Source organism: Taudactylus pleione, unplaced genomic scaffold (genome assembly GCF_031769625.1).
Source record: "Taudactylus pleione unplaced genomic scaffold, aTauple2 ptg000018l, whole genome shotgun sequence".
NCBI lineage: Eukaryota > Metazoa > Chordata > Amphibia > Anura > Myobatrachidae > Taudactylus > Taudactylus pleione.
The window spans coordinates 14896874-14922189 of NW_028284420.1; the positions used below are offsets into that span (position 1 = coordinate 14896874).

The 25316-nt window shown below is 42.3% G+C and overlaps 1 protein-coding gene across 1 annotated transcript in view; it reads left to right on the top strand.

Annotated features, from left to right (window-relative positions):
• Positions 1–25316, top strand: part of CDH4 (cadherin 4) — a 799140-nt gene that overhangs the window by 665369 nt on the left and 108455 nt on the right. The window contains exon 5 of the mRNA XM_088482827.1: positions 20047–20202. Within this exon, the coding sequence (XP_088338953.1) occupies positions 20047–20202 (156 nt within the window). The remainder of the gene's footprint in view (positions 1–20046; positions 20203–25316) is intronic.

The window sequence follows — 25316 nt, forward strand, 5'->3', positions numbered from 1 at the left end:
GTCCCAACCTTTTAGTATAAGAGGGACTTAAGCTGCTTACTGACATCAGTTTAGTGCATATAAGTAGTATTGGTGTTAGTTTGAGCAGAGTTGTGCTAACTCATGGTTTCTTATAGCAACACAGAATGTGCTTGTAGATAATGTTTACATAATTTTAATTGAATGAATACTGTAGCTTAATCTACGTTGTTATTTATCTTTCACAGATTGAAAGTGTCATATAGACTTGTGTTATTCTAAATGTTTACCATTTTTGTTAATATGAGTATTCCTAGGGGTCGATTCAATTAGCCGCGATGATCTCGCCGGCGTGAGTCATCGCGGCAATGGTCGCACTTTACGGCAGCCCGAATTTGCGGAATTTCGCGAATTTGGGCTCAGTGCGGGCCGCGAAGGGTGTGAGATGCCAGTCTTCGCGGCTAATTGGATTGACGCCCTAGTAGTGTTTAGACTGTCTTCTTGAACCCTAAAATTCCCTAACCATTTTAGTTACAGATGTGTTCTCATACACCTTGCACCTATACGCCATACAGAGCGAGAAGCGTGACTAAGATGCTCCGAAAGGTGTAGCGTATCATATTTTTCTTTAAATGTTCATCTTATTCTCATTGCAAACACAACAAAACACCACTCACAGTGTCCTAGAGACGCTGGGCTCTGATTTTAACCACATTGGAATTAGTTTTAAACACAAAGAGTCGCAGATGAAAAAAAGGGATATTCCCTCCAGCACACTGCAGCAATATTGGCAAAAATACATGATAATAGAAGTTCAGAGGTATTAGTTGCATACATTTGCAAATATATGATTAAGCGCCGGGACAACGTCAAGGCTCCACTATACTGGCTGGGCCTTTTTCAGGGCATCACCACTTAATTCACATAAATACTTTTTCATCACTTTTCTATTTGTTTGTTTATTATTTATGTAATTTTAATTCTTTCTTATTATATTAACACTTATTGATTATCTTTTACACATGTATACTTTACACTTCACTATCACCTTTCTTACATTTTTCGTGTGATGCCCTGGGAATGGTCCTTGGCTGGATTCTTTTGGGGTGCCTTGCGCCTCGGGCGTGAACCCCTTAATGTTAGGGATGCTTTGCATCGCAGCATTTCAAATGTTGCACATCAAATTAGCCAGTGCACTGTAGTCGAGCGGTTTTGTCTATCGTACCCTAGTAAAAGTCTGTCCTCTCACAGTGGTCTTCTCCACTGAATCTCGCCTCTCTTTGCTCCAAGACTGGCGTCACTCTTCTCTGCATCCACAGAGATTGGGGGCACCTATTAGAAATGTCATGGCACCACATATTGAACTCATTCCAATTAAATTTCAGGGCTGATCATTTAAAATACTTGTCCACCTCATCAAACAAATGACTCATTAGCATTGTCAAGAAAAAAAAGGAACATGTAGTCTTCATAGCTTTAGCATTCATTCTATCTCCAACATACAATATTTTGATCCAGCTGTCCTTCCTGATCACACAGGGTAATGGTGATGCTAAAGTAGCAATTTTTTTGATGATGGGGTAATTAATGATGATATTGTGTGGCAATTAAAATATACTCTCTGTAGTATACAGCTGGCACAGATCCTCTCTGTATTATATGGCAGCCACTGAGATGTTCTCTGTATTATATGGTGGCTACTGTGATGCTCTCTGTATTATATGGTGGCCACTGTGATGCTCTCTGTATTATATGGTGGTCAATATGATGCTCTTTGGTACAGTAGGTGAGGAAATATAGTATTGGCAGTGATACTTACCTTTGAGTCTTGAGATAGCGGAGAATGCACTGAAGGTTCGTCTGTGTTTCTACTATTCACTCCTCCATGCATTCCCCATTTAAAGTGAAGACATTCTAAATCCAAAGAATAAATGCAGCAGGCAATGTCACATTAATGTAACAGGACTAAAATGAGTTTTGCCCTCACACTACAAACATTTAAGTCTTTACAATGTTGACATCAGTATTCAAGCAAACCAAGGATGACTACTATCTACTGGAAGGAGCAGGGATGCTGAGCAGAGTCTTTGCTTTGAGTTACAGAAAGCCTAGCTTCGCCGTTTATCCACTGTGCCTATATGATTTCACTGTTTCCTCATTTTTATTAGTATTTGCTTAAGCCCACTGGCTGTGCTGTCTCTATTGTATGTATAAAGGTGAAGGACATGGGCCCTGATTCAGAGCCAGACGCTCTGACCAGAGCGCTCGCTCTGAATCAGGGCCCACCTCCATTAATATGGAGCGTCCTCCTGGACGCTCGTATAGCTGTGGGTCACCACCCACAGCATATACGAGCATGCAAAAAGATGCTCGCGATGGTCTTGACCATCGCGACCATCGGAACTGCGAGCAAAAGCCTGTGGTTGGGTTTCTCAACCGCAAGGCCAGGAGTGATTTTAGCTCTATCAGAGCCAAAATCACTCCCACTGACATCACTAGTGATGTCAGTGGGGCCGGCTTCAGACGGTAGGCGTTCCCTTGGGAACGCCTCCGTCTGGCAGGCACGCCCACCAAAGGGGGCATGCTGTCAGTCACCATCGACAGCACGCCCCCTTTGATGAGACACTCCGAGCGAAGGAAAGTCCTTCGCTCGTCGGGTCTCGCGCATGCGCACGACGGAGCTCCCTCTGGACAGCCGCTCCCGAGTGGTTATGAATGACCCCCATAGTTTTAAGATAATTTGTTTGATCAGCAAGTACTTTTAAAACTGATCTTGGTCTAAATCTTATTTCTGGTGTACCCTAAAACTGTAGTCTTGATGTAGAGTACAGTCTGTTCATGACTATCAGTTATTAATAAAGACAAAGTAGTGAATACACAGTGTAGACTGCGGGACAGTGACAAGTTTCATGGATATGGATGAAGGAGCCACAGGCAGGTTCTTGAGAGATCTCCTTTGTTGAGACAGCTGTGAAGATGGATACCCGAGCTTTTGTTGCTAAGGATAAGCCCCATACAAAGTATCTGCATAACTTGGCAGTGGGGTGCTACCTGGGGAGATTGAGCAGCAGTCGCAAGTTCCCAGGTAAAGTAGGAATAACATTAACATTAGACACACTCTATCCTCTCGCTACTGTACAGTATGTGTCAGGCTGTGCCTATGTAAGATCTAAACAGAGACCCTAGAATTCATTAGCATACAACTTACAGATGCAGCTCTATTTGATTTCCATCTTGTCTTATAAAACTGAAAACACTCTAAGATGGTGGCTGACAAAGTAGTCAATTCTGTCATGTAGTAATGTATTTACCACTAAGCAATTGTAAATGGAATATACTGTTAATGTTAATAAACAACAGCATTTGCAATTAATCTTATTTTTTTTTTAATTGTTCCTGTTGCCTGAACATTAAAGAAGCAGCCAGAGACACTTTATTAAAACTCAGTCTATCACTATACTAGGAAACGATGACCCTGCACCCTCCTAATATTGGTGCAGCCCATAAAATGGCTGACAGTGCATCACCAAGTTGCATTGTGATATGTCAACTTAAAAATTATCTAAAGACTATTGACTTCTCTGCAATGTATCATAATCCTCTTTTGCAGGGGAAATTTTTTTTAAAACATAATAACCATAAATCATTTGTTCTGTTGCTGACTTATGTATACTATTGTTGTTTTTTCTTTTCATTTTGCATTGAAGCGTACCACCTAACCACAATTTTGACTGACTCACTTATCTGTTAATACTGATTTCTACATCCAACCAGACTCCCATCTTACAACTTTATCAGCAGCTCCTTTTCCTGACAAGTCACTCATATGAAACACTCACTGGTGGTTTTTATTCTAATTTGACTCCTTTCATTGCCTCTGTCATGTACAGTAAGGGCCTGATTCAGAGCCGGACGCTATTTGCGGTCGTTCGTCCAGAAAATAGGGGTGGCTATTCAAATGAACCGTTCGCTCTTTGCGGTCTGTTCACGCCTCTATGTCTGAACGAGCAAACAAAACTTGTGGTCGTTTTTTGAAAAAATACGCCCCCTGGCCGCTCGCATCCTACGTCATGTCCGCTATTTATTAGATTAATCGAGTACATCGACCAGCGTATGAACTGTTCGCTATTCTTGTGGTTGGTTTTTGCTACCAGAATCTTGCGAGCAGTTCTGGCTATAAAATAACCCAGTGACGTGGTCAATGACGCTGCTGTATTAATTATGCACACCCTTAAAACGCCCGTTTTGACCTTTAAGCACGCCTGCGTTCGGATCTCCACTCCCCGTTTTCAAGCACCTTCCCCTGTTACCACCCACATACGCCTCATTCTGTCACTCAAAATAGCAGGCATTCGCTATTTAGCGAACAAACGATTTTCGGCCGCACTGACTGGTTCGCGCATGCGTATTACGATCCGCACGCATGCGCAGTTGGGCAAACATCGCTCGGAGCGAACGAGCGGCCGCTTACGAGCGGCTCTGAATCAGGCCCTAAGTCAGCATCACAGTAATATCTGTGGGTGGTATGTACAAAATTTGTGAGGTTTTATTCCCATGGGAAGTCTGAAACATGGGAATTGAACAAGCTAGTTTTCTTTACATATAATTGAATTCTCTTATACTATTTTCTGTAACATGTATAGCTATATTCTCCTGTTATGTAATAACAATTTTATACTTTAGTACTGTTTTGAAATGCAGATCAATTATTTATCCACTTCTTCTTCTGACAGTAACCCCACTTTCCCCATGGTTTCTTTTTTTTCCCTTTTCACTCTTCCCCATGTTCCCATGTTCTCCTCTTCCCCCATTCTCCCTTGCACTTTAGTGAATATACCCTTCAGAGTCCTACTCAGTGAACACCTTGCTCCCAGACCTAGCCTAAAGCATTTTATTATGCTTGACATTTTATCACAATATTTACTCCTCTACCTATTCTTGTCATCTACACCATCCACTGTCCATTCTAGCGTTGATGGTTGCCTACCTAAGACATTCATGAATCCTGTTGGCCAACATGTTTTTTTTTTCTTATTTATTATTTTCCTTTCTCTTCACACATGGTCTTTGCTAATCTAGCAATCTTATTCTCTTCAACCGAGAGTCTCTGTTGTCCCGCTATAGTTTGTTATTTCCCGCTGTGACATTTCTATCTCCCTAAAATGATGAGCCTTCATTTTCAACTTCCTTTACACTGTATATTAAATATTTATCTCACGATGTCAATACACTTAATAGACCGACCAAACGAGAACTTGCTTGTTTGACGAAAATATGGAAGACTCAAAGCTGATGTAATGTTTTTGCAGAAGTCATGATACATGTCAAAGGGGCATATGTATCAATTATCAGGGGTTAGACTTGATAATTGTAATTTCTTATTGCTATCGGCAGCATAAAGTAAAAAATCACATCCAGAGGCAGGGGCTCTGTAAGGAGCCCGTACCTGTGATATGTTAGAAGTGAGGCGATCGTATTAACAGTCACTTCACTTCTGTATCAAGAACCCGGTGCATTACTGTGTATGCCATGCACGGCCCGCTGATCACGCACGTGAAGCAGCCATTGCCAGGGAGGATTTCGAAGGAGCCCTCTCCTGGTACTTTTTGAGAAATATAGCCCATAGGCTACAGCGGCAGATGCCATCTTCAGATGGCAGTGGCTGCCAGGGCTAAACTCTGAAATGCTTTGCTTTACAGAACTTGGTAAATCTGACAGCAAAATGGAGGGACTGCAGCAGATATCGGATATATCTGCTGCGGGTGATACCTAATATTTGCGGGATGTGCAAATATTGAATATAAGTCACAAAGTGAGCCAAATGTAGGTATGCCCAATATCTTCAAATTTCACCAAACACAGAAGGGTGGCTATTCTCATACATAACAGGATTCAGTTTTCTTTATTGTCATCCCACAAAGACAGTCCTGGACAGTTTCAGCATGTGACCCCGGGATGGTACAACTTTAAGCATCTGGGGCTGCCTGCAGTAGCGCTCTTTATGGAGATGCCAATGCAGCATTCTCAGCCTGCCTCCCGGCCATCTGCCATGTCCACGTGGTGTGCGGCCACATGACTGTTAAACCCTGAGCATGGTTACAGAAGCCTGTCATACATTGCTGCTAGCATGCAAATTGGTGAGACACCTGGCATGTCCCCAGGCCCTCTCTCCATGGAATAGAGACCATATGATGGCATCTATTCACCGCTGCTTTGCAAGGGCTCCCAATCCCACCTCCCTACACATACACACACACTGTGGGACTCAACGGTCCGTGGGTGGGATGTTGTCAGGCCAGTGTCCAAAAAGCAAGACTCTGTCTGCCAAAATCGGGACGGTGAGCAGGTATGTTTTAATGAAGTGAATGTGATTGATATATGGTATGATTTTTAATAAGGAAATACCATTCCCAATATTTATGACTGATAAAAATCAGACTTCAGATTCGAACATCTTTTACCCAGTATAATCTGGGGTCTGATTTTTATCACACATAAAACTTTGGGTATGAAAACTTACCAATATAAGGGGACCACTGTTCTTCTTTCAAATTGTTGATGTACAGTATATGTAATAGATGGTGTGTTTGTTGTCAAGGTTTAAATAAATGAATATTTTTATTCAGTAATATATTTATGTGTATATTTTTTTGAGTGTTCTACTAAACCTGCAGGCTGGCTTAGGGCAGCATAAAGAAACCTTCAGCTGGTAAAGTGTTTGTCCTGCTGCACCAACTACAGACCAACCTCTCTAACACTGATGTCAAGCTTCTTGGCAAACAGGCATAATGCTGCCCCACCAATCCATGACCTTTATTTTCACTGGGAACACTGGGAGATATGTGGCACTTAGGGATGGACAACAAATATAAATCTATCAAATATATTGTTATTTTTTAATGCTATTGCATCATTATAAGAAATCTGCTATATCGGTTATATTGATTATTTGGCCCCTTTACATCAAGCAAATGTACAGGAGGAGTGGCGGTGATGTGCTTGTATCATTGTACATGTAACTTTTGAATATTGGCAAAATAGTCTAAACATTAAAACAGGTGTATGCGCAAAAGTTTTTATTTTCTATGCCCCGGTCTCCAGGAGCAAAGGATGGCTGGTATGCATGACTTCACAATCATCCTCTAAACACAATGTAGACAAACTCAGAAGGAAAGGCAGCTTCTTTTGAAGCTATTTCTCTCTTTGTATGCTAATGACCCATTAATATGACAGCAAATTAGCTACTGACATTGTTTTCTTGAAGATCCTGATCCATATGTGCAGATGTTATCTATACTCAAAAATATTGATCTCTCTGTCCATCCCTAGTGCTGCTTACTATTGTGAGTGGGTGCTTTGCACTAGAGCCACATGTGTATACTATTATATAACAGCCTTTTTGTCAATGATTGGGGATGGCCTAGAGCTCCGGAAGGGTTAGGAATGGCCTGGAAGACATGACACGTACCATGTTTTTTTACCACGTCCTCAACTTGGTGTGACCTCGCATCAGTGTTATATTGAGTTGCACAAATGTTATGGTATTGTACATGCAACTTAAAATTATTCAAATTGATTAAACATGCAACAGTGTGTAGTGGTACAAGACAAACATCTAATAAGACTGTATGGAAAGACTTTTAAGGTTAACTGAGAGGTCACCGTTGTTACAATATCAGATGTAAAGAAAATAGAATAAAGAATATTACATCATATAATAATAATTCATTACAATAGTCAATACTGATCCTAAGCATATTTTGTGTCACTATTAGAAGCACTAGCATGTACTTCAACACAACCACAGCAGCATATGATTAAAGGTCATCAAGACCTTGATGCAAGCATATACTAGATAAGTCAGTCAGTATAATCAATTTGCTGTTTTTTATGTGTATAAAAGCCCAGTTTGCCCTTCCTTGCCCTCTAAAAAGTGAAATGAAACCCTCAGCCTGGGCTGGTTACAGCTAATGTAGGGGGAAGAACAACATGAAATCCCCCCCCAAAAGCTGCAACCAGCAACAGGCTATGACACCCTTACCTTGTTTTTCTCCCCACATTAGCTGTGACCAGCTCAGACTATATGCAATGGAGGGGAGGAGATAGACACCCCGGAATTTTACCTATTCAGACATAGGGGACTGTAAATACACCCTAGAAGTAACTCTAAAGTTCATGTGGTCTTAAAGCAAAGAGCAAGTTTAAAGCTTAATTAGAAGGGGAACACTTCCATCATTTGGAAAAAGAAAAGTCAATTTGGTGTGAAAAGTCCGTGCTGAACTTTTCGCTCCACATTGCTGATTTTCCTGGGATAAAATATCGGGCGCGCACCCGCTTTATCCCCGTATTCAATTAAAAAGCTCCGAAAATGGGAGCCGGCGAAATAGGATTGGCAAAAAAAAACGGGATTTACCTGGAATAAATTGTAGGACCCCCCTAAAGTTGTCAAAACATGGGGCATCACTATGGGTACCTCTGATTTAGCCTGCAAATGAAAGTCTGGGTTTTAAATAGCCGCGGCAGGTGTTTTTTTTCCCGACATTGAAGAAGTGATGCAGAAGAGCACTTAGGTTAATTTTTTCATTTTTTTAAGTGGTCCCATCAAATTTGGGGTACATGAAAATGGGTACTAGCATATTTTTATGTCCCTAAAGTAATTTTTCAAAAATTTAGCAAAAATGCACCTGCGGCTAATAGCCTATTCTAGAAAACACCTGCCGCATACTTACAGAATAGCCCTGAGCCTATTTCGCTATTTTTAAACACTTTTTTCCAATTTTATTATTTTTTTTTCACCCCAATTTTTACATATTTTTTTTGGGGTGTCCCTAATTTTTTTTTTTTACTTTTTTTGACAGTTTATTTTTAAATGACATTCCCAGGGGTGCAGGCTATTTTTTTTAAGCCTGCACCCCTAAACCCCAATTCTGCACTTTTTTTCGCCACCTATTCAGTGGTGAAAAGTAACCCCCGTTTTTTTTCAAAGACTTTTCGAACCTGCGAAAAGTCTTTGAAATTGAATACGGGGATGATTAAAATCGGCGAAAATGACGTCATCGGCAATAATTTAACGCAGATTCCGAAATTTTCGCTCCAAATTGAATACCCCTGATAGAGTGCAACGCTCTATACATGTAAAATAAGCGCAGATATTTATGTTGTACAGAAAAGCTTAAGTGAGTGGTCCATATATACACTGTAAAGCCAAACAGAACAACAGAAGTAGTACTATGCAGTTTTCCACCATCAGACTAATAGGGGTATTCAATATGGAGTGAAAAGACCGTTTCTGCGATGTTTTCGCTCGGATGATGTAATTTTCGCCGCTTTTAATTTTACACCATATTCAATTTGTAAACTTTTCACCGGTGCGAAAAGTATATTGCATTCGACTCTGCGAAAAAGTATCACCAAGGAATGGGTGGCGAAAAAAAAGTGCAGAATTGGGGTTTTGGGGTGCAACATTTCGGAAACCACCCTGCAACCTTCAGACAGTCCCCCAAAGGTAAACTGTGTCAAAAATTTTAAAAAAAATACCTCAGAAGACCCCAAAAAAAGCACTTTCATTTTGGGGGTGAAAAAAAAAATTGGGGGGTACAAAGTTAAAAACTAGCAAAATACAATCTAGGGGGGTCCCCAAGTATGTCCCAAGTGTTTTTTTCAATGCAGGTGTTTGCAGCAGGTGGATTTTTCACATTTTTTAAAACTTCACTTTAGCAACTTTTAAATATGCTCACCCCCATTTTCAAGTACCCAAAATTTGCTGGGACTACTTATTTTCAGCCAAAAAAAACACTTCTAAACACTATTCTTCACCACCTTCCCAAATCCCCAAAATAGCAGCTATTGAGCCCGTTTAAAGACTCCAAAAACCTTCAGCAGGGCTAATCGGGGGTATCCAGAGTGATCCCCCATGTCAGAGCATCTTTTTGGGGGTGTTAGGGTGATTTCCGATTTCACTTTCGCCGGGTGCCGTTTTCGACGATTTCATATTGAATACGGATATAATCGGGGGCGCGCGCGATACTTTTTCGCCGGCAAAAGCTCCGATGTGCGGCGAAAACTTCGACACGCATAGACGACGAAGTTTACGTTTCAAATTGAATACCCTTCTAAAAGACCTAACACTACCAGCATTCTGAAATGTGCAGGTGCCCATGCATATAAAATAAGAATACACATACATTGTGTATAAATAACACAGTCAATCTGGGAGAACTCTTATACAATATAGAGCTGTAGGGGAAACTAAAACCAAAATATTTTTACAATAATTCCCAAACCCTGTTTCTATATTAATAAAAGTGACTCTATTTAAACTCATCCTCCGCCAAACAGTGCTGCCTTTAGGTTGTGCATCATATATCTATATGCTGAATACAGACCTGTATGCATCTCGGTTATTTTACCATAAATATGCCCCAGGTTAGTCATTTTGTTTGAGCACACTTGTATTTATTAACATACCATTACGTTTAATACATTTAATACAATACATTGTGGGGAAGTACTAAGAGTGGATTGAAATATCTTTGCCTCTTGTGCTGTTGATTTGTGACATTCATCCACTCACAAGGCTCAGATTACAAGTCCTCCCATACAGTTTAGAGCCTTTCTTTCCAACTCACAGATAATCTGGACTCCCTGCAGCCTGTTCCCAGACTCACTTCATACATAAGGATTAGTGGTCAGCTATTCAGCATCTGGCCATTGAATATTTATGTCACTGCACAGCGGGTGCAGCTTTTATCACATCAATAGCCTTGCATTGGAACTTAATAGCACATCTCATTCTCAAAGAATCAATTTGAGAACAACAGATTTTCAAGATACTTGGATAGAGATACAACACATGCAAATATTGAGCCCGTACCTCAAATGTTTGCTAACAAGTTGCTGTGGTCTGGATTCGCTGGCACAATAAGATATGCAACCACCTTCTTGGCTATAGCACCCAGCAGCCAAAAGAGAACGTTTCTGTACAAGACTCAGCTTTAGAATGCACACAGCGGCATAGCCAGGGGGAGCAACCACTACCCCTCCCCTGCGGTAGAAATCTTGAAAACAGAGCCTATCTGAGAGGGGCGCAAGTTAGTGGGAAGCTCAGTAGCTGCCTAATGTGTTTTTTTTGTGTGCTGGGGTCTGAGCAGGGGTTGCGCTAGGTGTGCAGCCCCTGCAAACTATAAATTTTGCGCCCTCCCATTTATTATAGAGGGACATCATCCTCCTCCAAATAGTGCCACGTGGTCTCACAAGGAAGGGCGTGGCCACACAATAGTACCCCCAATTAAAATTACGCCATACAGTAGGATAATCTTATTCACATTACACTGCACATAGGCCCTGATTCAGAGCCGGACGCTCTGACCAGAGCGCTCGCTCTGAATCAGGGCCCACCTCCATTACTATGGAGCGTCCTCCTGGACGCTCGTATAGCTGTGGGTCACCACCCACAGCATATATGAGCGTGCAGGACGATGGTTGCAATGGTCTTGACCATCGCGACCATCGAAACTGCGAGCAAAAGCCTGCGGTTGGGTTTTTCAACCGCAAGGCCAGGAGTGATTTTGGCTCTATCAGAGCCAAAATCACTCCCACTGACATCACTAGTGATGTCAGTGGGGCCGGCTTCAGACGGTAGGTGTTCCCTTGGGAATGCCTCCATCTGGTAGGCACGCCCCCGGCACGCCCACCAAAGGGGCATGCTGTCAGTCAACATCGACAGCACGCCCCCTTTGATGAGACACTCCGAGCGAAGGAAAGTCCTTCGCTCGTCGGGTCTCGCGCATGCCTACGACGGAGCTCCCTCCATCGTGCGCATGCGCAGTGCGGAACATCGACCCACTTACGAGCGGACAGCCGCTCGCGAGTGGGTCTGAATGAGGGCCATAGTCTCTACTGGTTAACATTACACCACATAGTAGTGTCCCTTATTCATGTTACGACACACAGCACAGTAGTAGTGCCCCTTATACACATAATGCCACAGTGATAGTGCCCCTTATACCTGTAATGCCACATTAGTAGTGCCCCTTATACACATAATGCCACAGTGGTAGTGCCCCTTATACATGTAATGCCACAGTGGTAGTGCCCCTTATACACATAATGCCACAGTGGTAGTGCCCCTGTACATGTAATGCCACAGTGGTAGTGCCCCTTATACACATAATGCCACAGTGGTAGTGCCCCTTATACACAATACCCACAGTAGTAGTACCCCTTATACAATGCCCACAGTAGTAGTACCCCTTATACAATGCCCACAGTAGTAGTGTCCCTTACAAAGTCCACAGTAATAGTGCCCCTTATACAATACCCACAGTAGTAGTGCCCCTTACACATAATGCCCATGTAGTAGTGCCCCTTACACATTATGGCACACAGACACACAACACTGTATTTACCTGAAGCCCTGCTTCTGGCCCAACGCCGTCGGACAGCTTCTCATGCTTGGCACTATGGAAGAGACCGGGTGCCCGCTGGTAACAAAATCTCAGTGGGCACCCGGCAAATGGAAAAGGCAGTGGCGACACCTCTCCAGCCCAGCTCTCTCCCTGCTGTGCAGGGCCGGCTTACCGCATCACGCCGACCCTGGTTTGAGAACAGTGGAGCCAAGAAGGGGTGGGTGGATTGTGGCTTGCCACGATCCAGGTGATGCACATCACTATGGGATGAAAAAGGCAATGCTTGGAAGAGATGACATGTAATGGGGTAACTATAGAATACTAAAATGAGATACAGTGATACACAATCCTTACAAAATCATCAGATCAATGCATTGTTCATCCTACTCACAAGAATACCATGCAAGGCAGCCATCTTGGGCTCACTACATAGGTTAAAATGTGCGAGATAAGCAATACTTAGAAATAAGAAATACAAGGGTAAAATAAAGTACCAGCGATAGACCCATCTTGGGCATACTGCATAGGTTACAGTGGGCAAAATGAGCAATTCGTAGGGGAAAAACAGAAGAATGATAAAAAAAGAAACACCATAGAAAAACACATCAGATAACGGAAGTAACCATCTTGGCCCTAGTTACTGAGGTAGGCAATGCACATAGGACCTCATTCAGAGCCGCTCGCAAAAAGCGCTTTTTTTTTAGCCGGCCTCCTGGCCGCTTGCCAAGCTGTGGGTGACTACCCACAGCTTTTATGAGCGGCCAGGTGATGGGCGCGATGGTCAAGACCATCGCGACCATCAGGCTTGTGACGAGACCCTTGTGGTAGAGTCTCGCCTGCCGCAAGCCCCAGTGAGCTTCCTGCTCTAATAGAGCAGGAAGCTCACTACTGACATCACGAGTGATATCCGTAGGGCCGCCCACAAACGGCAGGCGTTCCTTCGGAAACAACTCTGTTTGACCAGCCACCCCCCCTCCCCGCCTACAAAACGGGGCAAGCTGTTGATCAACATTGATAGCCCCCCCGTTTGTAGCGAACCCCCGGAGCGAGTGAATTACTCACTTGCTCCGAGGCTTGCGGCGCATGCGCAGTGCCACACCATCGACCCGCTTGCGAGCAGGTCTGAATGAGGGCCCTAATTTGATATTGAACAAGTATGATTGGAACAAGGGGGACAGGAGGATGGTGGAATGAGGGGGGGGGGTGATGTAGAATAAAAGCAGTCAGTGTATTGTAAGTGCAGTTAGAAAATTCTTTATAATTTTAAATCCACTAGATACTCGCACCCCTTAAACTATTTCTGACTTCTCGCATTCCAAAACAAGACTTTGAGCAACGTAAAAAAGTTCCTTTCATCCATTTCAAGTAGGAATTATTAATATAAAATGAATTCACATTAAAACTAAATGAAACCTATTTAAATATGTTCCTGTTGTTTTGAAGCTGAGGTTTTGAAGCTGCAAGACCTTGATTTGTGATTTAAACATCATGCAAACTCCGATTTGTGAAGTTGTTGAAGCATACTGTAAAATTTTATCCTTGTGCACTCTTTTGTAATGTCACACTTTTCATAAATGTATAGTATATTAATGGGACTTCCAAGTATCAAAATATGCTGATTTATAAATGTTAGAGATGCTACTTAGTTATATGCATCCTGACCAGTGGTAGATTATAATGAGGAAAGTTATGTTAACAACATGACATCTGACTGTATATGCTCAGAGCTGGACACGAAGGGTTATTTTCACACAGTTCATGCAGGATTTGCAATCTGCCACCAGGGGGTAAATTTACTAATGTTCGATTTGGTATTCGATTGTATGAATCGATAAAATCGATTGTAATCTAATTTAAAGCGAGCTGCAAAATCCCTTAACAAATCCTTAATTTACTAATATTTGATTTTCAAATCAAATTGGTTGATTTTAAGAAGGGATTAGTGCTCAGTTTATGAAATCCCTTCCAAAATTGAACCTCAATCCCCATTTAAATCGAATGCAAAATAGACCCCAACTTTCTAATTACTTCCTATTGGGCCAAATGTATAACACGCACACTAATTAACAGGGGGGAAAATTGGAAACACTTGTGCACACTCTAGAAAAGTGAAAGTGATTTATAATTTCTTCATAAATAAATATGCTCATCATATATATATATATATATGTTATATATATATATATATATATATATATACTGTATATATGTTTATATGAGGGCTGTGCAGGCTCGGATTAATTTGGATTTTCCCGTCAAGTTTGGACTTTTCCTGCCAAAAATCATGTCTCAGAAAGAGGCAAAACGTCATCTTTCATGGACAAACATCATCATTCCTGGACAAAAGTCCATGAAAGATGATGTTTGTCCATGAAAGATGACGTTTTACCTCTTTCTGAGATCCGATTTTTGCCGGGAAAAATCCGAAGTTGGCGTGAAAATCCGAACTAATCTGAGCCTGCACATCCCTAGTTTATATGTATATACATATATGTGTGTGTATATATATATATATATATATATATATATACACACATTTAAATGGATATATATATACTGTCTACATGTGTACATATATACATATCATTTTTTTTTAAAACCTTTTTTTGTTCGCCTGGCTACGTCGGCTGAACCCCACCATTGCGGGGAGCTGTGTGCATTTTTGTAATGGGGCCCCCGAAAGAGCTAGTTACACCCCTGATACCGCAGATAGGTGCACAGCATAGCATAACCTTGAGTAGCCATTATTCATACAGCCAGACTGCCCCACATGCTTTTGGGAACTTTTAAAGTAATCAAAATCAATTTCCAGCTAATAGAATGATGTTTAGAAACTCAGATCAACTGTCTCTCATTATTCTATTCATTTGAAGCTTTGAAGTTCGATTTTGAGTTCAATTTACGATCAATTAGCAAATCGAATGTTAGTAAATGAAGGGATCCTATATTCGACTATGGGAAAACATCAATGTTTAGCCTATATTCGATTTTGAGTGAATTTCTGTTTTCTGGGCGATCTGACATTCAATTTTGGCTTCAGTTAATCTCCAATACTGAAATCGAATGCAATTCGAACAAAAAACTAATGTCAAATCGAACAGAGGGCCTGATTCAGACCCGCTCGCGAGCGCTGAGCGCTCGCAAGCGGGTCGATGGTGCCCTAGTGCGCATGACGGAGGGAGCTCCGTCGTGCGCATGCGCGAGACCCGCATAGCGACAGCCAAGCTGTCGCTATGGGTCTCGCACCAAAGGGGGCGTGCTGTCGATGGTGAGTGACAGCACGCCCCTTTTGGTGGGCGTGCCGAGGACGTTGCTGCTCAGACGGAGGCGTTCCCATGGGAACGCCTACCGTCTGGGGCCGGCCCCACTGACATCACTAGTGATGTCAGTGGGAGTGCTTATGGCTCTGATAAGCCAAAAGCACTCCTGGGTCTCGTCGCAAGCCCGATGGTCGCGATGGTCTTGACCATCGCGACCATCTTTTTGGCCGCTCGCATAAGCTGTGGGTGGTCACCACAGCTATGCGAGTGGCCAGGAGGCCGCTCCAATTTTAGGTAGGAGGGCCCTGATTCAGAGCGAGCGTTCTGGTCAGCGCGTCCGGCTCTGAATCAGGCCCAGAATCCCAAATCGATCTTTAGTAAATATACCCCCAGGTTTCCATAAATGCCCCTAAAGCAAATAAATGTATGTTTTCTATGTAATTAGTGAAATCATCCCTTGGTAGGTTCTGGTATTTGTAGTTCAACATCACCTGAAAAGTTTCAGCTTGCTTAATCCAGATTTCAGGTACTTATTGGGCGGAATGTAGTAGGCTGCAAGTTTTTGTGCAGCATCAAACTCATACCTTCTAGCACATTTGGAAGGTGTGAGTTTGTCCTGCAACTCGCACATTTAATAGGGTGCAAGTTTATCTGGCATACGAGTTAAACTTCGGGTAAACTATTACCTTACAATGGGACTTTCATTACCAGGTGCGATTTAGACAGAAGGCTTCACAGATCAGTGAGATCTGTGAAGGATTCTATCTGTAAAAGGCTAGTAATATGTAAAAGAAAAAAATGACGTGTGGTCTCCTTCCTAAAAGCACAACCAGTACCCGGCTATTTTGAGCAGGTCCTGGTTGTGAAAATACAGAGGGAATAAGATGTAGGGGTCTCCCGTATTTTCCACAACCAGCACCAGGCTCAGTGAGCCCATCCTGGTTGTGGAAATATGGGGGCAAAATGAGTAGGGTTCCCATGTATTAGCCACAACCAGCACCGGACTCTTTCTAGCTGGGGTGTAACACCACAGTTGCGGGACCTGTTCACGGGGTCCCCCAGGCAAAGCATTCACACCCCACACCAGTCAGGCCAGACTGGGGAGGTGGGGACTCCCCAATTAAGGGGTCTCACCTATACGGGGCACCCCAAGCTTGGGCTGATAGCCCAGGGCAATACCCTGCACCCCTGGTCGGTAGATGCATATTGTCCTTTACAGGAGAACTAGTGTTCCCAGCAAGCCTCCCCCGAATGCTGATATTTGGAGAACCACAAGTACCAGCATGCAGGGCATTAAGGGCCCTCTGGTACCTCTAGTTCACCTGCAAAGAAATATTTAAAAAAGAACTGGACACACACACCAAAAGTTTTACACATACATTAATTCACTCACACTCACCTGCACTCACACTACATACTTACCTTGTCCCTAGTGCTGATCTGTCCCCTTCTCCAGTAGAATCCATGATCAGTACCTGTAAAAAAAACCACTCATCTACCCCCTTGGTTCTGGTCCTCTTCGTTCCATGTAGGCATCCACTGTATTCTTAAAATACAAAAATGAATAATGCGAACCAGTGGACATTGTACCATCCTCTAATGATGGCACTTTGTTAATGACTCTACAGCCACTGCATTTCCCATTGAAATGCATTGGCTAAACATTAATTGGCTGATAGAGGCGAGCCTCCGCCTCTCAGCCAATGAGCGGTTCCTACCATTGACTTCAATGGTGGGAATGCACTTTAGTAACCTAGCGGTTCCCACCTTTGAGGTCAATGGTTGGAACCGATCATTGGCTGAGAGGCAGAGGCTTGCCTCTATAAAGGAGTCACCACCTCCACAAAGATCCCTTGCCTGGGCTGACTAGCGTGGGATCAGGGACCCCGTAAAGTGGGTCCCATGGCTGTGGTGTTACACTCCTGCTAGAAAGAGTCCGGTGCTGGTTGTGGCTTATAGAGGGGATCCCTACTCATTTTGTCCCCCATATTTCCACAACCTGGACCAGCTCACTGTGCCTGGTTCTGGTTGTTTAAAATACGAGAGACCCCTGTATCTTTTTCCCCATACTTTCACAACCAGGGTCGGCTCAAAAAAACCCGGTGCCGATTGTGCTTTTAGGGGGTCATATTTTTTTTAAACAATTTTATTGCTTTTTACAGACAGAAGCACTCACGGATCTGACTGATCTGTAAAGGCTTCTGTATAACTTGCAACTGCGTAGGTTATACTCGCAAGCTTGAAGCAGGTCTATTATTTTAAGGGTTTTAGGTAAGTAATTTTGTGCAAGTTAAAAACTCACATTCTGTTACATTGGCCGAGTTGTATGTTTTCCATGGAAAACATCTGGATGAGAGTTTTGGTATTGCAAGTTGTGGAAATGCAAGTAAAATGCGAGTTTGCATGATCTCACATCCTATTATATTGGGTGAGTTCTAAAAAAGTGCGAGTATAGCGATATACATGCACTTTTAAAGAACTTGCACCCTATTATATTTAGCCCTTTATATCAATTCAATAATCCATGGTAGTACAAGAATGTACTGTACATGTCTGAGTGTGTTTTGTTATGTTCAGCTGTCAGGGTTTGCTTGGACATGTAGTTTCACAGGTTGGGTACAGGATGCTGGCACTCGGGATCCCGGCAGTCAGAATCCCGACGCTGGCATCCCGACTGGGTCACAATGCCGACAGATGAAGGTAAGTATATTACCCTTCCCCTAAACCTAACCCTTCCTCCCCGCAGCCTAAACCTAACCCACCCCCCCAGTGCCTAATCCTAACTTTCCCCAAGTGACTAACTCTAACCCTCCCCCTAACCCCACTACTTACTGTTTGGATGCCAGCGCCGGGATTCTGACTGGTGCCGGGATTCCGGCGCCAACATTCTTCAGCTGGGATAATGATTATTAATGATTATATCCCATTTTTACAACTTCTTAAAAGAAATACTGGTTTGCCTGCCTATGTGTTAATTACTTCTAAAACTTTGTTTTGGATGGTACTTTTTTTGGTGGGAATAATACTACAAACTGGTGCTTTTTTGCTAAAGTTAATAAAAACTCTTTCATACAGAAATAGTTTGTATTTTAGAAGCCACAAAGTGCTAAAGACAAGCAGACAAACCAAGGTCAGCAGCCAATCAGATAAACTTAAGGAGCTCTATCCATCCCCTCCATATAAAGCCTTTATCTCATGACAGTAGAACAGTCTTAATATATTTTAGACCAATAGCTGTCCTTTATGTGTATCCCTAATAGGCACACGTCTGGTAAGCCAATGACTAATATCCTTATTATATTGTGCACGAAGTATGAAACTTTTATATCGTATTAATAAGAAACTTTCATTAATTTGTGTTTTCGCAGAAAGATAACACTGGAACTGAGCCATTATTTAAGACTGTCACACGTGTGTTCTTTGCATTATGGGTTCAATTATCTCTCTTCTGTGGTAATGATCCTCACTTGCTGATTCTGTCCATTCTGAGACAAATGGGTCCTTCTGTGCTGTGACCTTCAGGTCTCAGTGCGAGAGGTCCAGCAGGAATCGATGAGAGAGTTTAGAGATTATAGCTGGGATCACAGGAAAACAAGCCTATTATGAAGTATGGGGCACACAGTGAATGTGCTCATTATCTTCTAGAAAATGTCAGGGAAATGAAGGACGATGGAATCTAGATCTAACAAAATGACCTTCAAACAAACATCTACTACTCGTTTATAAAAACGCATTTTTTAGATGTTGTATGGTCATTGGTCACCCATATGTGGGTACAGACATCCCATTATTTGTCTCTCCATTTTTAATCCTCATATCTGACCGCATGACATGTAAACTATTTGTTAATTATAGCTCTGGCTCTACAATTCATCTGGAATCCTGGATAACATGTACACTTCATCAGTAACATGTACAGAAGTGAACCAACTAAAATCTCATAGGTCAAGAACAGTCATGTATCAGTTCCAGAATCTAACTGTTCCACTTTCTTAGCAAATACTCCTCCTAGTTTAGTTGAGATTCCCACCTTGGAGGTTAATAGTAATACTGTGTAGAATGTTTAACAATGTATGAGAAATATATCTGCTTTCATTTATATGGTGTTGTGTGACCATATAAAAGGTACAAGGCTTCAGGCAAAGTGCTTTTATAGTAGTCAGAACCTGGAGGTAACATGACATGTATATATTCTAGCGTTATCGCATATCCTGAGTTCCGTTACCAGTATAAAAGCACTTATCCTGCATACCAGTGCCTTTATCTAGCTGATATGCACTTCCAATAGCCTTATTTTTGCTAAAGGAATTTTATTCTATATACAGTATAAGCTGCAGAACCAGCAACAACAATATAGCAGTGTCTTTCATACTATGTAAAGATTAACCCCACATGTGACTTATTATTTGTGTCATTTTCAGATTCGCTCGGACAAAGACAGAGAGAGTATGATCCGCTACAGCATTACAGGCGTCGGGGCTGATCAACCCCCCATGGAAATTTTTAGCATAGACCCCATATCTGGGCGTATGTATGTAACAAGGCCGCTGGACAGAGAGGAGCGATCTTCTTACCATGTGAGTAAAAATATACTTAATGTGAACACCAGATTGTATGTTTGATGATATGTAATTATGCTGTGATATGTACAGGAAACACACATGTAGTACAATCCATTATAGGACAGTATTTCTTATCTCCAGTCCTCGGGAACTCCTAACAGTGCATGTTTTCCAGATCTCATCAGTATCACAAATGAAATAATTAGCACCACCTGTGGATCTTTTAAAATGTGTCAGCCAGTATTGAATATACCTGTGCACCAACTAGAGATCTGGAAAACATACACTGTTAGGGGTCGCTGAGGACTGGAGTTATAGGATGTAGCCAAACTGTGTTTAGCGTACTGTTGATAGTTACATGTCAGTTGTCACATAAGGCTTGTTATCTGCAGCTACATAGCATCTGGTAAACTTTTAACCACTCCTAAATAGAAATGTTAAAGCTGGTGGTGCACATGCCCAAATCAGCCAATTTGGTGTATTTATAAATAACAGTACAAAAAAATGTATTGGGCCTACAACAGCTATCATCAATGACCTCCACATGGCTGCAAATGCAAATGGCCAATGAATGCAATCATTTGTTTGCTGTTATTTGTCGATTAGATTAATGGAGCCTTATTGGTTATGGCCATCAGCCCAATATCAGCCACCCTGTCTACTCCATTTGGCCCGATACCCAGATCTGGAAATGTGACCAGCGTAATAGTCAGGCTTCTCTTATCTAAGTGACCATAGTGTGCACAACATGTCTCTCCATTATTATTGTACTCCCACATCCACCAGAAATGTTATTGAACAATGGCATTGATAGGCCCAGGCAGTTTATTCTAGCAACTGACAAACTGTTAACTATATAAAAACGAAAACACTGCAATACATTTTTGCCACTTCATCATATACTGTAGATCACTTATGTAATCGCCTAGGGAAGTTGTGTTCAGCAGGCAGCATAAAACAGCGGTAGTGTGACTTGTACTTTGTTTCATTGTAATAATTTTTTGTTTGTGTATTTATTTTTATTTGCTTCTTTGACTTTACTGACCAACTGATTTTCTCCAGTGAAAATAATAGTGGAGGGGGGGGGGTTCTGGATAGCGAGCATGAGCCGATGGAGGGGCATGATTACTAATTTATGGCATATCCCCTACCAATGCCTAGAGCAGAGTCAGCTGTAAATACGGCCCGGAGCATACCCCTGCCAGAGCAGAGAGGCTATACAAGACTGAGCTGTGTATGTGCTGCTCTCACAGCCGGTCTGCCGCGTCTTCACATGTTCCAAAGATGATTGCAAAGAATATTCATAGCATCATTGAGACTACAGGGGCCCATTACACAGCCTGGGAATTGTGTGATAAGCGCACCCTGAGGGGAAGATAAATACTCAGCCTCTTACAACGGAGCTGCCAGCACAGAAATTACCTCATTCACAAACAGTAGTTTTTCATTTGGAATCTGAAGCTGTAGTGTTTGTGCCTGGATAGGAACCAAGCACGCTGGTATCTGCAGAGTGGGAACTGGGCACATCTAATATAGCAATCATTGGACTTATATTGTTTTGTTACACAATTAGGAGCAGGGTTGATGTAAACCCGATTAGCCGCTCTTTGCTCAGCCAGAACCACTGCAGGTAGCATAACACGGGCCTTCCCATGTTCAGTACATGCTTACAGAGCCACTGGACCTAATAATGCAGGCTGATCAAATATGAATACATGTGACATCTTCCAGATACCACCATACTGCAGTAAGAAGCACCAAGCTTTTGAGACAATCTAAGCTTGTGACCCCTCTCTTACCCTAACTGTAAGACAGGGGGTCACTATGATGCTACTGCTTTCACTTTTGAGAAAATATTGGTGTACATTTACAATAGGTGAATAAACAGTGTCCAGCCTCAGTAAATATTATGAAGACTGTATAAAATGTTTCCAGAGTCAAGCATTTATTCTCCCAGCTTTTGGTAGTTGTTTCCCAACCCCCATTTGGAAGGGTACTGGAGCTGTTAAGAGTGGCACCATCTAGAGCAGGGATGGGGAACCTCAGGCCCGGGGGCCGTATAAGGCTCCTGGAATCATTCGGTCTGGCCCTCTGAGCTTTTTTCTGCTAGCCTCATTTGGCTATCAGGGTGCCTAGAATGGCACCCTGCAGCCAGAATCTATGCAGCAGTGCCGCCTGGAGCCTCCTTAGGATGCTTCAGACGGTCACAACACTGTCCTTACAGCTCCCCGGAGCATCCTCACGATGCTCCAGGCATTGCTGTATTCACTGGCGATTGTGCCCCTGCCCCCGTGTGACATCACATGGAGAGGGTGTGGCCTGCACCGGGCCCGCAAATAATTTTATGTATATCAAAATGGCCCTCGGCAGAAAAAAAGGTTCCCCACACCTGATCTAGAGGTACAGTAAACTGTCAGACACAGGCAGATCTGGTCAACTAATAAGGTTGTGTTTTTAATGTCAGTGCACTGTACTGACAACTCTCTGTTCTCTTGGCTGAAAGGGTACCGGAGGGTGTGTTCCTAATCCTATATAGAGAAGAATCCCTTTAATAAAACATCAGTATTAGATGGTGCTATGTCGAGGGAGTTTGAGACCATGATACAGTGCCTTATTCCCATACCCTGCACCTCCCCTGCTCTTCAACTTAATAGTCTTCCTCCTGCATCATATTCTAAATGTACTTTGTTTCAAATGTATGCAACATTTTGCTTCTTGTCATATATGCCTACTGAACAATAGGTAACCCTCCACAGTCAGTTTGGTGCCCTCATACTGTACTTGCAGTCGCTGGCAGTTCCTGGCTGTGTTTCCTTGCTGTACTGGTACATCTGTGGTATGCCAGGAAACAGTGGTATAGTCTAGTCTAAAATCCTGTGAATTAAAAAGACAAATCTGTTAGGGAAGTCCATGACTGATTCTACCTGCTGATCAGGCCCAGAGTCCAAGGTGCGGGCACTCATGTCATAAGCATGATATTCAACTTCAATAGTTCATTTGATAAACTGTCCATATACATGTCAGCCTCACCATGAGGACTAGTGGAAACGTTGCCCATAGCAACCAATCAACAGATGTGATGATATACTGTACTGTGTACCATTAGTATAATTAGTACAAATCATGCAGAATTCAGGTACTGTGAGGTATTTCCACTTACAGTATGGTGATACCACTGTCCGTACATAAAATAAGAGCAGTTAATGTACTCTTAGATAAAAAAAAAAAAATGGTGACGCGCTTATCAAAAAGGATAATGTTCACAATATGGTAGAAACAAGAATTCAGGACACCATCTGTTTAAATAAATACATTTTTTATTATAATTACATATACATCAATATCTAAAAACTAAACATATATAACTTCTCATTAAAAATATTTAACGCTGCTGACAAAATTTTGCAGAGTAAGAATAAGATATGGACAGCCTCAAACACGGAAATAAAAATATTAGTTCCTGAAGTCTGGAACGCATAGACATCACCTGACGCTGGGTTTCATCCCTGGTGATGCTGTGCAAGGCCTCTACTGCAAATGTCTTCAGTTCCTGCTTGTTCTTGGGGCATTTTCCCTTCAGTTTTGTCTTCATCAAGTGAAATGCATGCTCAATCGGATTCAGGTCAGGGGATTGACTTGGCCATTGCATAACATTCCACTTTTTAGCCTTAAAAAACTCTTTGGTTGCTTTTGCAGTCATTGTCCATCTGCACTGTGAAGCACCGTCCAATGAGTTCTGAAGCATTTGACTGAATATGAGCATATAATATTGCCCGAAACACTTCAGAACTCATTCCGCTGCTTTTGTCAGCAGTCACATCATCAATAAATACAAGGAAACCAGTTCCATTGGCAGCCATACATGCCTACGCCATGACACTACCACCACCATGCTTCACTGATGAGGTGGTATGTTTTGGATCATGAGCAGTTCCTTTCCTTCTCTTCTCTTCCCATCACTCTGGTACAAGTTGATCTTTGTCTCATCTGTCTATAGGATGTTGTTCCAGAACTGTAATGGCTTTTTTAGATGTTGTTTGGCAAACTCTAATCTGGTCTTCCTGTTTTTGTGGCTCACCAATGGTTTGCATCTTGTGGTGAACCCTCTATATTCACTCTTGTGAACTCTTCTCTTCATTGTTGACTTTGACACATATACATTTACCTCCTGGATAGTGTTCTTGATTTGGCCAACTGTCGTGAAGGGGTTTTTCTTCACCAGAGAAATAATTCTGTTTTCATTCACCACAGTTGTTTTCCATGGTCTTCCGAGTCTTTTGGTGTTGCTGAGCTCTCCGGTGCGTTCTTTCTTTTTAAGAATGTTCCAAACAGTTGATTTGGCCACACCTAATGTTTTTGCTATCTCTCTGATGGGTTTGTTTTGATTTTTCAGCCTAATGATGGCTTGCTTCACTGATAGTGACAGCTCTTTGGATCTCATATTGAGAGTCGACAGCAACTGATTTCAAATGCAAATGTCACACCTAGAATCAATTCCAGACCTTTTACCTGCTTAATTGATAATGAAATAACGAGGGAATAGCCCACACCTGTCCATGAAATAGCTTTTGAGTTGATAGTCCCATTACTTTTGGCTCCTTAAAAAGTGGGAGGCACATATTGAAACTGTTGTAATTCCTACACTGTTCACCCGATTTGGATGTAATTACCCTCAAATTAAATCTGAAAGTCTGCAGTTAAAGCACATCTTGTTTGTTTCATTTCAAAACCATTGTGGTGGTGAATAGAGGCCAAAATCTGAAAATTCTGTCAATGTCCCAATATTTATTGACCTGACTGTATTACGGAGTCCCGATAGTTAAGTGCTGGATGGATGAACCAGACCTCCTATTACTGACATCTTGGGTTTTTATTCCTAGTTGTTTGGTGGAAGTATTTGAGCCTTCAGATAATTGGAACCTATATGCACGTTCCTGTTGTTGTATGGAGCATCTGACATCTACAGCCCCTCAGGCCGGACAACACTAATGATCCTTCGGGATCCTCCGTGTCTCCACCTAGACCAATAGCGGGACCAGCACTGGTAAGTAGTTGTGGCTCCAATCTCCGAATGGCTTTATGATGACACTCACCGCTTGCAAAGGGAACTCTTGGTCTCTATAACAGCA